This window comes from Bos grunniens, chromosome 6 (assembly GCF_055505025.1).
Source record: "Bos grunniens cultivar Pamir isolate PY7600 chromosome 6, Bosgru_T2T1.0, whole genome shotgun sequence".
NCBI classification, from domain to species: domain Eukaryota; kingdom Metazoa; phylum Chordata; class Mammalia; order Artiodactyla; family Bovidae; genus Bos; species Bos grunniens.
Window position 1 is genome coordinate 73,142,636 of NC_141170.1, and position 12,351 is coordinate 73,154,986.

The window sequence follows — 12,351 nt, forward strand, 5'->3', positions numbered from 1 at the left end:
GCGGGAACTGGGCTGCGCGACCCGCCGCAGGAGTGGGTGGGAGAGACGGGATGTGCAGGAGAGGGAATGAGAAGAGGAAGGAGAGAGAGGAAGCGGATTGGGAGAGAAGGGAGAAAGTGGGGGGAAAAGGCAGGGGGAGGTTAGGAAGAGAGAGAAAAGAGTGAGAGAATTGGAGAGAGGGAAAAATGGGAAACAGAGGGAGGGGAGAGGGATCGCGGAAAGAGTGCGGAAGGCGGGCGGAGGGTTGGGGGGGCGGTGGTTGGGGAGAAAAGGAAAGAAAGGCAAAGCGGAGCGGGCCGGGAACTGGGGGCGGCGGTCAGGGGGCGGGGCTGGGGTCGGTCCCCACCTGCGTGGGCGCGGGCTGCCCCCTGGGGTGGATGCCCGGGGGCCGCAGGGAGCGGCCGGGAGGCGGGCTGGGCCGGGAGCGGAGGGGAGGGAGGGAACGTGGACTGAGAGGCGGGGAGGAGCCGGCGCTCAGCTGGGGCTGCGGGGGCGGCGACGGCGGGAGCGGCAGTGGAGGCGGCGGCGGGTCCGGCGGCAGGTGGCCCCGCGCGCGGCGGCCGCCCGGCCGGGGGCGGGCGGGAAGGTGGCGCCTCGGGCGGGGGCCGGTCCCTGCACCAGGTGACCTGTTCCGGCCCGGATCCGGGCGGCCTCGCCATGCAGCGGCGCGGCGCGGGGCTCGGGTGGCTACGGCGGCGGCAGCAGCAGCCCTCGCCGCCTGCGGTCGGCCCCCGGGCCGCAGCTATGGCACCCCCGAGCGGCGGCGTCCCCCCGGGCCTCGGCGGGCGCCCTGCCTGCGCGCTGCTCCTGCTCTGCTACCTGGTGAGCGCCGGACCCTGCCCGGGTCCTCCCCTCCGCGCGGGGCCCCGGGGACGCGGGTGGGGGCGACCAGGGACCTCCGCCTCGCGGGCGGGTACGGCACGGCTAGTTTTGTCTCTTCCTCGCCGCCGCACCCCGGGCGCTCCCGGCACCTGGGATGGGTACCCGGGGTGTGGAGAGGGGTGCGTGGACCGGACTTGCGGCGCTGCACTCTCGCCGGGATCCGTTCCTCTTCCTCCGAGACCCGCTCTAGACCCGAGTCAGGTTCCTCTGGAGACCCGGTCCTGTTCCCCACTTCACCTGGGAGCCTCGCTCCCCGCGTCTCCTCCCTCCCTGCAGCGCACGGCTCTCCAGCCCCCTCCCCGCCAGTCCTGGGCTTCCCTGACAATCTTCTCGCGGCTCCTTTCCTTCCCGTACCCAACTTCGCCTCTTGCTCTCCGCCAAAGCCACCCGCCTCGACCCCCCTTTTAGTTTCCACCCGGTCTTCATGGCCCGGACCGTTTTGTGCGGACGCATCGGGCGAGGAGCCTAGTATTTCCAGCGCTCTTCAACTCCTCCATGATCACTCCTGCCAAGTTGCGGATGCCAGAAAGAAATCTAGTTCTTTGTAACACGCTTACCGCCAGAGTGGAGACTTCAGCTGCGTCTTGAGCATTATTTCAGAGAACACACTCGGCTCATGCATGTTCCGTTTACAATTTGCACACTTCTTGGCTTCTGCTTTAGTCATCAACTAAATGGCAGTAACCTATTATTTAAAACCAACTCATTTAAAATACCAGAGTAATTTAGACCCTCAGAACAAGGTGGGGAAATATTCCTCAATTCCTTTGGTGGCTTTCTTTCTTCTGCTTTGAATTCTCCTAAACAATAGTAAATTTGCAGGAGGGAACACCCTTTCTGTCCAGCCAGCTTACCTTATGTTCCAGGATCCTGCAGAAATCTTGGGTTATCTTGCCATATATTACTGTAAATAAATGAAATGGAAAATGCTGAATCATGAAACTGATGTAATAGGAAATTCACAGAATACTAAAAAGAAAAAAAAATGAGCAGTGTCATTGTCCAGAATTATTTTCATTTATGTGGCATTGTCATTATTCGGAGACTTTTCTTTTTGAAGGATAAAACTGCTTAAGAACTGGCAGGAATTAGAATTTGATTCCAGAGAAACTCGCCACCCAGCCCAAGTTTCTTTTGATACTCTTTACTTCTTGGATGTTTCACTCCCTGAAGCAAGAGGATGTAAGAATGCAAGTTGTAATTCTGCTTTAGTATCTACCTGTTGAGCAGCCCATGTTTTCCCTCATATTATAAAATAAGCCAGTACCAGGTTTTGTGGTTGGCTTTAGTTCATATTTTTATAAGAAGTTGTCAGTTGACATGAATGATTTTTTTCACCCAGGAGATATTATTATTTAATATTTATGCCACAGGGTTATAGCACACAGGCTCATAAATAAAACTGCCATAACAAATGACAGGGTTTCAGTGTAAACAGATGATTCCCGTCCACAATGCACTGGTTACCCACAGAGGCAGAAATGATGTAGTAGAGCACTGTGTGAAACATTAATGGACGAGCCATCAGGAAAGTTCCACGTGGAAATCCCAAGACCTGGCAAGGAGAGACTGCTTCTTGACAGTTACAAGAAATTAAAAAAAAGAGAGAGCAGAAAAGCCTAAGTGGTCCACAGGAACAGAGGCAGATGATGGAGCAAGTGTAGAAGTTCTCTATGGACCAAGGGGGATTTGAGAGAACCGATCACAGAGAGGAGAGAAATGATATTATGAACAGACTATGGTGAGTTAGTGAAGTGGTAAGGTAGGGCTCCAAAAAGAAAGATTATAGAAAATACTCTAAGGTGGAAAATAACTAGAGCATGGATGAATGTCTTGGCAGACAAAGAAGGAATGAATTTTGGAATTATCATGGAAAGAGAAATGTCAGTGCTTCCTGACTGTGTGTGCTTCCTTCAGATGAGCTTCAGATATGCTACTGTAAAAGAAAAATGATTTGGATAAACAAGAAAGCCATTTTGCAACTGAATGAGAAAGTTTTGCAAAACCCAGAGAAGCAAAAGGGTGACTTGGAAGGTGGACTTAACCTTTTGTTCTAAAGGTCTAGCCAGTGGCTAGAGATTTTGCTCTAGAGGTTTTGTGCTACCAGAGAAACTGCTGAAAGGTAACCCCTCTTGACCTTGGAGAAATTCAATTGCAAATTGGGGAAAATGTAAAACAGCTGCATGAAAATCATGAAACAACTGAGAAAATGCATAATTGTGTGCATCTTGTATATCTAGGGATGCTTCCTAGAGAAAGTGATTGGTCAGGACAGAGAGGTGGACAGGTGGAGGGTAGAGAGCAGAATAGCTAAGCAGAACCTCAGAAATATGTAGACACTGGAGGAAGAAAGCTATCCCATAATTTGGAAACCTAAATAATAATAGTAATACTACCACTACTAGTAATTTGCATTGTGATAGGTTATTTATATGCATTATCCAATTATCTTAACAGTAACCATTATCTTAACAGTAACCTTGTGAGGTAGGAGTTAGTATGATCCCTATTTAGATGAGTTAACTGAGGCTCAGAGAGATTATGTTAGTTGCCCTGGGACACACAGGTAGTCCAAGGTGGAAACCCAAGTCTGTCTCCTTCCAGAGCCCCAGTTCTAGCCATTGACTTCTAGCTTATTGCCTTCTGGATTTTGCTGCTTGTAACCCATTCCCCTCATTCATAGATGTACGGCCCATTAGTAAAGTCTCAAAATTAGCAGCTACTGTGAGATGGGCCAGGATGTGAGGTCATGTCTAAAGTAGCTTAAAATATACAAAGCAGGAAGCCCAGCCACAGAGTAGAAGCAGAATGCTAAAGAGAAAAAAAAAAAAAGGTAAAGTCAGGAGATATTTGCCATCGCAGTGGAGAGGTAAAGGATGGGGTCCTTGTACAGTCCAGAGGCAGCTGGCCGAGTTCAGCACTTGAGTCTGTATGAACATGTGTCCGTGAGTATAGCCAAGTGTGCCTTGGAATGTATTCCAAAGACAAACTGTCGGTGATCTGGGGACTGATTCCTCTTTCGTGTCATCCTTACCTACATGCGTGTTCACAAGGGCTGAAGGTTCAGAGTGGCTTTCTAAACAAATGCCTTTAAGTTCCTGCCCTCACGGGGGGCATGCTTCCTGGAGCCAGGGTCCTGAGGTGATGGGCACATTCCTCTTCCACTGGCTGGGACAGAATAACCTTCAGGAGCAGCCCAAGAACAGTACTGTGACTGTAGCTAGGATACTGCCAAAGCATGAATAATTGTGACGAGGCCTGAAAGATAAGTCACGGAACGATGCCAAGCAGATTTCTGAAAAGATGATCCCTGGTTCCAGCAGCTGCCAAAAAAATTCTGAGGTCGCCAAAGGTCAAGATGCAGAGAGTCTCCTCAGAGAGGCTGAGGCCCTTGAAAACAAAAGGTAATGGAAACCGCTTCCACTGGCGACACGGGTGCTGACTGGTGTGGTCCATAGAGGTCTTGCTCAGCCTCACAGACCCCCTGCCAGTCTCGGTCATCATTAACTCTTCCCTTCCTCCAGACGTGACTAGAATGACCTGAGGCTGCCCAGCCCCGTCTGTGACAATGGCACTTGTAGAAGGCAGTTCTGTCTGTTCTGAACTCTAGTCTCGAATGTATAATTGTTTTTCTTAAATGGGAAAACAAATCTCACAGCGGCTGGTATTGGTGTCGTCTGTAGAGCTGAAATATTCCGAGTGGACATTTGCACTTGTGAGACAACCAGAGGACAGAGAAACAAAAGTGCGTTAGCATCACAGATGTATGTGGGGCTCATTAGCAGACAGTGACTGTGACAGAGTCTGGTACAGAATTCTCCGTAAGCAGCCACAGACCGTCAGTTATCCCTTTAGAAGTATTCATTAATTCCTTGCTTTGTGTAACACAGGACCTAGGAAGTTCAAAACAAGGTATAGAGGCCCTCAATTATCCAGTTTGTGCAAGTAATTATGCATGTCTGAAATGCACAGACCATCCTCAAACTTCACATCAGCCAATAGCTTCCGCATGCCTCCCAACCACAGCCCCTGAAAGCTCCCAAATGGTGGTGTTTGCCTCCTGCTTTCTTTTCCTTCTGGTTGCCTGTTGGCAACAGTGTAGGAGCCACTAGTTGGCTGAATGAAGCAGCTGGAGGGAAGGTAGAAGAGAAGGTGTAAAAAACCCAGGCAATTTATGGAGAAGATGGATAGAGTGGAGTAGACCATAAATAGCCTGAAGCACGGAGAAGGCAATGGCACACCACTCCAGTACTCTTGCCTGGAAAATCCCATGGATGGAGGAGCCTGGTGGGCTACAGTCCATGCGGTCGCTAAGAGTCGGACATGACTGAGTGACTTCACTTTCACTTTTCACTTTCATGCATTGGAGAAGGAAATGGCAACCCACTCCAGTGTTCTTGCCTGGAGAATCCCAGGGACGGGGGAGCCTGGTGGGCTGCTGTCTGTGGGGTCGCACAGAGTCGGACACGACTGAAGTGACTTAGCAGCAGCAGCAGCAGCAGCCTGAAGCAAATTCAGTTACCCTGTTTATGGCTCATCCCATTCCCTGGGGAAAGGGACTGAGGGCAGGAGGGCATGCAGGATGTGAGGAACTGCTGAGGAGGTTCTGCTTTGGTGGCTTAGTATTGGTTTCCCAGTTTCACCCGAAGAAGGGCTGACCTGGACTGGGGAGTCGGCTCAGTGCAGTGTGTGTGTTTGTGAATAAGATAATGTCTCCCCTCCCCAGACGTAATGCATGCATGGTGATCTGATGGCATTTTAGCCTTTCACCCACCACTTTTAAGATGAGAGTGAGCCAAGTCTCAAGACTATCCCACCTGTAACCAGAAAGTGGTGATAGGCATAGAAGTAAGTGAGTGCATTAAAGGCATCATTTTGGGCGTTTCTGTGAGGCAGGAGGCACACCATCACAGGCTTTGGAGTCAGCAGCTATGGATTTGAATTTTGGTTCTGCTTTTTAGTAGCTGGTTGCTCTTGGATGAGTTATTTACCCTCTCTGAATCCATTCTGTTTCTTCTTCTGTTAACTGTAATGCTGTGTCCCTCATGGAGCTGCTGTGAGGTTAGAGGGGAGACCTTCTGTGCAACTTAGTGTGAGAGGATGAGGTTAGAAGTGAATGAGAAGACTAAATTGCGTTTGTCCCAGCACGCATAGTAGGTACTCAATGAAATGAAACTGAACCAACCTTGTTTACCCTCCTGTAATGTGTGTTAGAAAGAAATAGCATATCAAACAATATTAAATGGGAGAGAGGAGTGTTAGGTCAGCAAGGAGTATTGATCAGTATTGTGATGGCGTTTCTCTAGCCAGCTCTGTTTGGGGAAGGCACTTGGGTCAGCGGGGAAATGTTTCCCTAGGCTTGTCTTAACCTTGAAGTCCATATTGACGTCATTGTTCATTCTGCTTAATGGTATGCTTTGTTGACATAAACAGAATTTTTGCTTATTTCTAGTTGGCAGAAGTCATAAACAAGGGCCTTCTAAGTCAATGCAATTGCCTTTTTGACCTATGGAAAGTTTGATCCAGCCAGTTTGGAGAGAAGGTGCTCAAGAGCCAAGGTTTACCTAAGAGCCCATGAGGTAGAATAGACAGGGATGAGAAAAACGGTCAAGTGTTGTTTACAATCAGATATATTCATGTGCATGTGTAAATGTAAATGAATTTTCCACAGCGAGGTGTAAAGTGGCGAGTTAAGATTTTCTAATCTTTCTGCCCCTTTCTTAACTAATAAGTGGATCATATAGAGAGAAGAACCAAGTTTTCTCAGCTCTTTGGAACAAGCGAAGGTTATTTGAATAGAGTTTCCTCTTATTGATTTTTAAAGGAATGAGATGCACTCATCCTAAAAAAAGTTTAGGTGGCTTTGATAGATTTTTTTGTTCATCCAAAAGATATATAAGTTCATCTGTTTCTTGATTCTCAGGCTGAATGAAATGCAGTTAGATTTCCAATTTGGGGTCTATTATTAGGAACACACATGAATGACCCATTTCTTTCTTTCTTTTTTAAAAATTACAAAACACACATAATTAGACAAAGACAAAGGAATCTATGTTTTGTGACTCTGTGGACTGTTGTCAAGTTTGACTTTGATTAGGGCTTCCTTCTGGTATAAACAGATGTTTCAGGGCTTGAGCCCAGCTTCATTGTGTGTGGGTGGAACGTGGATGTGGCTGCCTAAATGATCATTTGAGGGGCACAGCAGTGTCCTTTACACCCCAACTATGTTGCTTATGAGCTGCAGGGCATTTGGCCGTGTTTTTAAGGCATGATCTCCTCCAAGCTGGCATAGAAATGCAGATATATGACATTAGTGCAGTATTTTTTTTCATTATCCCATTAACATGGATAAACTTGCCAGATAAGAAGGAGTCCAACAGAGGCTAGAGGGACAGGAAATCTAAAACTTTTTAATTTGTATTTTTGGTATGTAAAAATGGAAAAGTTCTAGACTGTAGGGCAGTTGTTTGAAAGATATGGGAGAAGTCCACCCCAAAGGAACATGATGAGTGCTGGAGCATCACCCTCTCTGACCTCACTCACAGTCCCCCAGGTCAGCTCCAACACCCAGGGGCCCGGTCAGATGCCAGAGGTTAAGGGCTCTTTGGAAGGAGATTAATGAGGCTGGATGGAAAACATGGAAGGAAGTGCCAGTCCACCTCCATGACCAAAGAACTTGTGGATGTCAGGAAAGGGTGGTGGGAACTCAAGATTGGATCTAGTCCTTTGATATATATGCAGCAGCCTCCGGGACTGTGGGGCAGTTGATCCGAGTTGGACCATTGAGGCTTCTGGCAAAAATGCCCATGTCTGGTACTTTATTTCATCAAGAAACACTTAGCCAAACTCTATATGTGCCCAGCTCTGTCTTAGAAGCCGGCACATAACAATGAATAAGACATGGACTCTGACTTTATAATATCTAAAGAAAGGAATGTTTGGGGTAATTTTTAGCTTATGTTAATGCAACCTGGCATGTGAAAATACCTATGAAGGTTGGACACGTGTCATGCCCGTAGCTGAAACTCTTCAAGTTAATTGCCTTATTCTCCTGGCAGAAAATAGCTCATAACCACACACATGACTTGAGCCAGGAAATCAGCTTCAGCTTAATCAATATTTAGAGTGTGATGTGTCACTAATCAGTGTTGGTTTTGTACATAACAGAGGTAGCCACGACTCACGGCATAGCAGCTGCCCACTGGGTCTGCTCCAACTCACAAGATGCCAGCTGCCTACATCACATAGGTGCCCACAAGACTGAAGATTGTAACACTTTCTTGGGGGATTTAAACCATGGTCTTCAAACCACTAACGGTGACTCTGAGGTCCTCTTTGGGGCCAGCACATCCCCATCATATTAAGAATATTGCCCTATTCCTGACGTTGCTCTTCTCTTGTTCCCCAGATGACACTCATACTTCTCAAATTATCTGTGTCAGTCCATGAAATTCTATCTTTTCTCAGCCTAGCTCCAACTTCTCATCTTATATTTTTAGCGAAAGAAACATGAGCAAGATGTCAACATGCCCACAAGAGACCCTTGGCAAAATAACAAATCAAACCTCATCAATCACACATATAGGAAAATGATGCCTGATTGGGTTATTCATCTCATCTCTCCTATGTGATTATTCCTTTATAAAGTGTATCTCTGTGTTCTTTAAAACTCTAACACTTTAAGTGGTCTTTGTTGATTATTGTATGATCTTGTCATCTTTCCAAATGGCTGTAATTCAAAATAACGACATGAGAACACATTTTCATAAAAATGACAGTATCTAATGATACAAAAACTTTATCTAGAGTAAAGGCTTGGCAGTCTACGACAGTGATCTGCAAGCTGTGGCCCCTGGGCCAATCTGGCCTGCTGCCTTTTTCTGTAAACAAGATTGCAGTGGACGACAGCCATGCTCACTGGCTTGTGTGTTGTCAATGGCTGCTTTCTTGATAATGCACTAGGTGAACATTGAGTGGCAGAGAGACCCTAAAGAATTACCAGATGGTTCTTTTTTACAGGAAATGTCTCTGATTTCAAATCTAGAGTAGTACTATTGGGTAGAAATATCACGTGAGCCACAAATCCGAGCCATATAATCACATTTTAGTAATGCATTTTCTTTGACTCACTTATTACAACATGAAATCAGTGTAAAAATTATTAATGAGATTTTTTCATCCTTTTTTGTCTTCAGTCTTTGAAATCCATTGTATCTTTTACATTTATAACACATCTCAGTTTAAGTGCTTAGTATGACTTGTGGCTACTGTATCAGATAGCATACATCCAGAACCTGTCAACCTGGAATATACTTTTACTTCACTTGAGACTCTGCAGCCAGTGAGAATAAAATGATCTTCAAATGCGTATATGGAGGTTTCCTTAAAAACAGAATTTCAAGGGAAGGTCCTTGAGAGAATACCCCATACCTTCTTCATTCTCCTCTGTCACCACCCATCTCCACGATGAGGAGCCTGGGGTGTGGAAAGTTGTGTGTTACCAAGGAAAAGTGAAACTATATTTAACCCAATACTGCACTTACTAACACAGAAAAGTGGGCTGGGGCATTTTAGCAATAGGATGTAAACTAATGAACATTATTATTAACTGCATTTCCCAAATGAAATGTAAGGAAATCAGACAGCTCTGTTTAGAAGAGGTTTTTACCAGAGTTCCTAGCATCAGCAATAAAAATGCGATTTAAAGAATCTACCATATGACCCAGCAATCACACCACTGGGCATGTACCCTGAGAATACTGTAATCAAAAGAGATGCATGTGCCCCAGTGTTTGTTGCAGCACTTTTTACAATAACTAGGGCATGGAAGTCGCCTAAATGTCCATCAACAGATGAATGGATATGGAAATTGTGGTACATATATACAATGGAATGTTACTCAGCTTTAAAAAAGAATGCATTTGGGTCATTCCTAACGAGGTGAATGAATCTAGAGCCTATTGTACAGTGATGTAAGTCAGAAAGAGAAAGACAAATATTGTATATTAATGCATGTGTATGGAGTCTATAAAGATGCTACTGATGAACCTATTTGCCAGGCAGCAATGGAGATGCAGGCATAGAGAGCAGACTTGTGGACACAGTGTAGGAGGGAGAGGATGGGATGAACTGAGCGAGTAGCATGGAGACATACTCATTACCATATATAAAATAGACAGCCAGTGGGAATTTGCTGTGTGACACAGGGAGGTCAACCTAGTGCTCTGTGACAACCTAGGGGGTGGAATGGGGTGGAAGATGGGAGGGAGGTTCAAGAGGTGCTGACTCATTGATGTATGGTAGAAACCAGTACAATATTGTAAAGCAATACCTTCCAATAAAAAAATTTTTTTTAAGTGATTTATAAAAAAAATTGAAGTGGAGAACAGGGCCTGGGTTAAGTGTTAAAGTATATGTAAAAAGAATGAGGAAGAAGTTTTAAGTCATTCTCTGAGAAGGGACACAATTATATTTAACAAGCCACAGTATATCCTGGACTCTGCTCCCTATTGTATCATTAAATAAGGAAATGTCTCCTTCCAGGTTGCTGAGGAAGGGAAGCCCCAGGGATTGGGGGAGTGGGCATTTGGACTGGGGAGTGTTATTCACCCATGCTCACCACTCTGGTCCAGCTTCCATTAGCACTGGCTGCCCCTGGCTTCAGCTAAACTCTGCTGGGGCTTAACAGCTCGATTCAGATCTTAACAAGGGGGCCACATCTTGGCACATCTGGCCAAGTGAATAAACCCTCACTTGTTTAAATGCTGGCTGTATCTCCCTTCATACAAAAGCAGAATTCAGCCTGGAGTTCTCAGGGAGCAGTGAAATGGCAAATCTCTGGTCTCGTGGTGTGTGCTGTACAGTGGAGAACCTCGGGGTGGGTGTGAAGAGAAGGAGCTGCCGAGTGTCTGGGCTGACTCGGCTAAGCCTCCAGTTGTGGGATGTTGGAGAACGTCCCCTCCGGCTTGCCGTTTCCTTGTCTGAAAAATGGGGTGAGCTGATTTATCACCAAGGATTCATCTGCTCTAATATTCTCTACTTATACGATGATTTTAATTTTTATTCCCCCTCTTGTAATTTGGAGGTCTACATGATAACATAATACAGTTAAACTTCACCTTGCAGGGGTGGGCAGTGTGGACTGAACCCACCTCTTGAGGTGTTTCTTCCCACAGGTTTCCCATGTGGCTGGCTCATCTAACATTCCTCTGCCTTTTGAAGAAGCTGCATTTTCCATTTTCATCTTTTAGAATGGTTGTTTTTTCCCCCAGCCCTAAACACCGACTTTTAGGGGAGAAATATTCATGTGACACAAAATTCGAAAGATAAGTAAAGACCGACAGTGCAGGTCTCACTCTTCCCCTCTCTCCTGCTCACCTGGTCCTTCTCCACGTGAGCAACCAGTGCTATGTGTGCTGAAACAAAAGTGTATATATTTTTTCCTTTTTTTAAAAGTCAAGTTGCACTTCTGAATTTGCTTAAAAACAAACAAACAACTGGAGATCATCCCATTATCTGCAGGAAATCTTCCTGATTTGAATAGGTGTTTAGATCCCCTGGAGAAGGAAATGGCAACCCATTCCAGTACTCTTGCCTGGAAAATCCCATGGATGGAGGAGCCTGGTAGGCTACAGATGGAGGAGCCTGGTAGGCTACAGTCCATGGGGTCGCAAAGAGTCGGACACAACTGAGCGACTTCACTTACTTAGTACTCCAGGAGCAGATGTACTATCATTTATGAAACCAACTTTCTCTTGGTGGACATTTAGGTTTTCCATCTTTTGCAGTTACAAATAGTGCTATAGTGGAAAGTCATACATAGATCAATTTGCACAAATTGGACTATGTATATTTGTAGAAGCAAATCCTAGAAGAATTTGGGGGTCAGAGGGTAGGGACATTTACACTTTTGATAGTGCCTGATTTCCGTCCATGGAGGTCATGCCTACAGCAATACATAAGGGCAGGTGTCCCCACTTCGACCAGTGCAATGTACTATTGGGCTTTTTTATCTCTGTGAACCTAGGTTCAAAATGGCATTTCAGTGTAGTATTTTTTTAATTTTTAAAAAATATTTTAAAAAAATTATTTATTTTTTAATTGAGGGATAATTGCTTTACAGAATTTTGTTGATTTCTGTCAAATATCAACATGAATTAAGCACAGGTATATGTATGTTCCTTCCCTCCTGAACCTCCCTCCCATGTCCCTCCCCAACCCACCCCTCTAGGTTGTTACAGAGCCCCTGTCTGGGTTCCTTGAGTCATATAGCAAATTCCCACTGGCTCTCTATTTTACACATGGTAATGTGAGTTTCCATGTTACTCTCTCCAGTCATCTCACCCTCTCCTCATGCCCTGTGTCCATAAATCTGTTCTCTGTGTCTGTTTCTCCATTGTCAGTGTGGTTTTAATTTCCCTTTTTCTTGCTATAAGTGAGAATTTTCTTATCAATGAATAGTATCATTTG

General features: G+C 45.7%; 1 protein-coding gene across 2 annotated transcripts in view; it reads left to right on the plus strand.

Annotated features, from left to right (window-relative positions):
* Positions 1 to 628: 628 nt before the first annotated feature.
* The window catches only part of SEL1L3 (SEL1L family member 3), a 108,289-nt gene continuing 96,566 nt past the window's right edge, over positions 629 to 12,351 (plus strand). The window contains exon 1 of one of the 2 annotated variants that reach the window (XM_086406244.1): positions 629 to 822. In XM_086406244.1, coding sequence (XP_086262370.1) covers positions 658 to 822 — 165 coding nt within the window. In that variant the 5' untranslated portion in view covers positions 629 to 657. Of the gene's footprint in view, positions 823 to 2,918; positions 4,287 to 12,351 lie in introns of those variants that run through there. The other variant, XM_086406246.1, reaches the window with a different exon arrangement.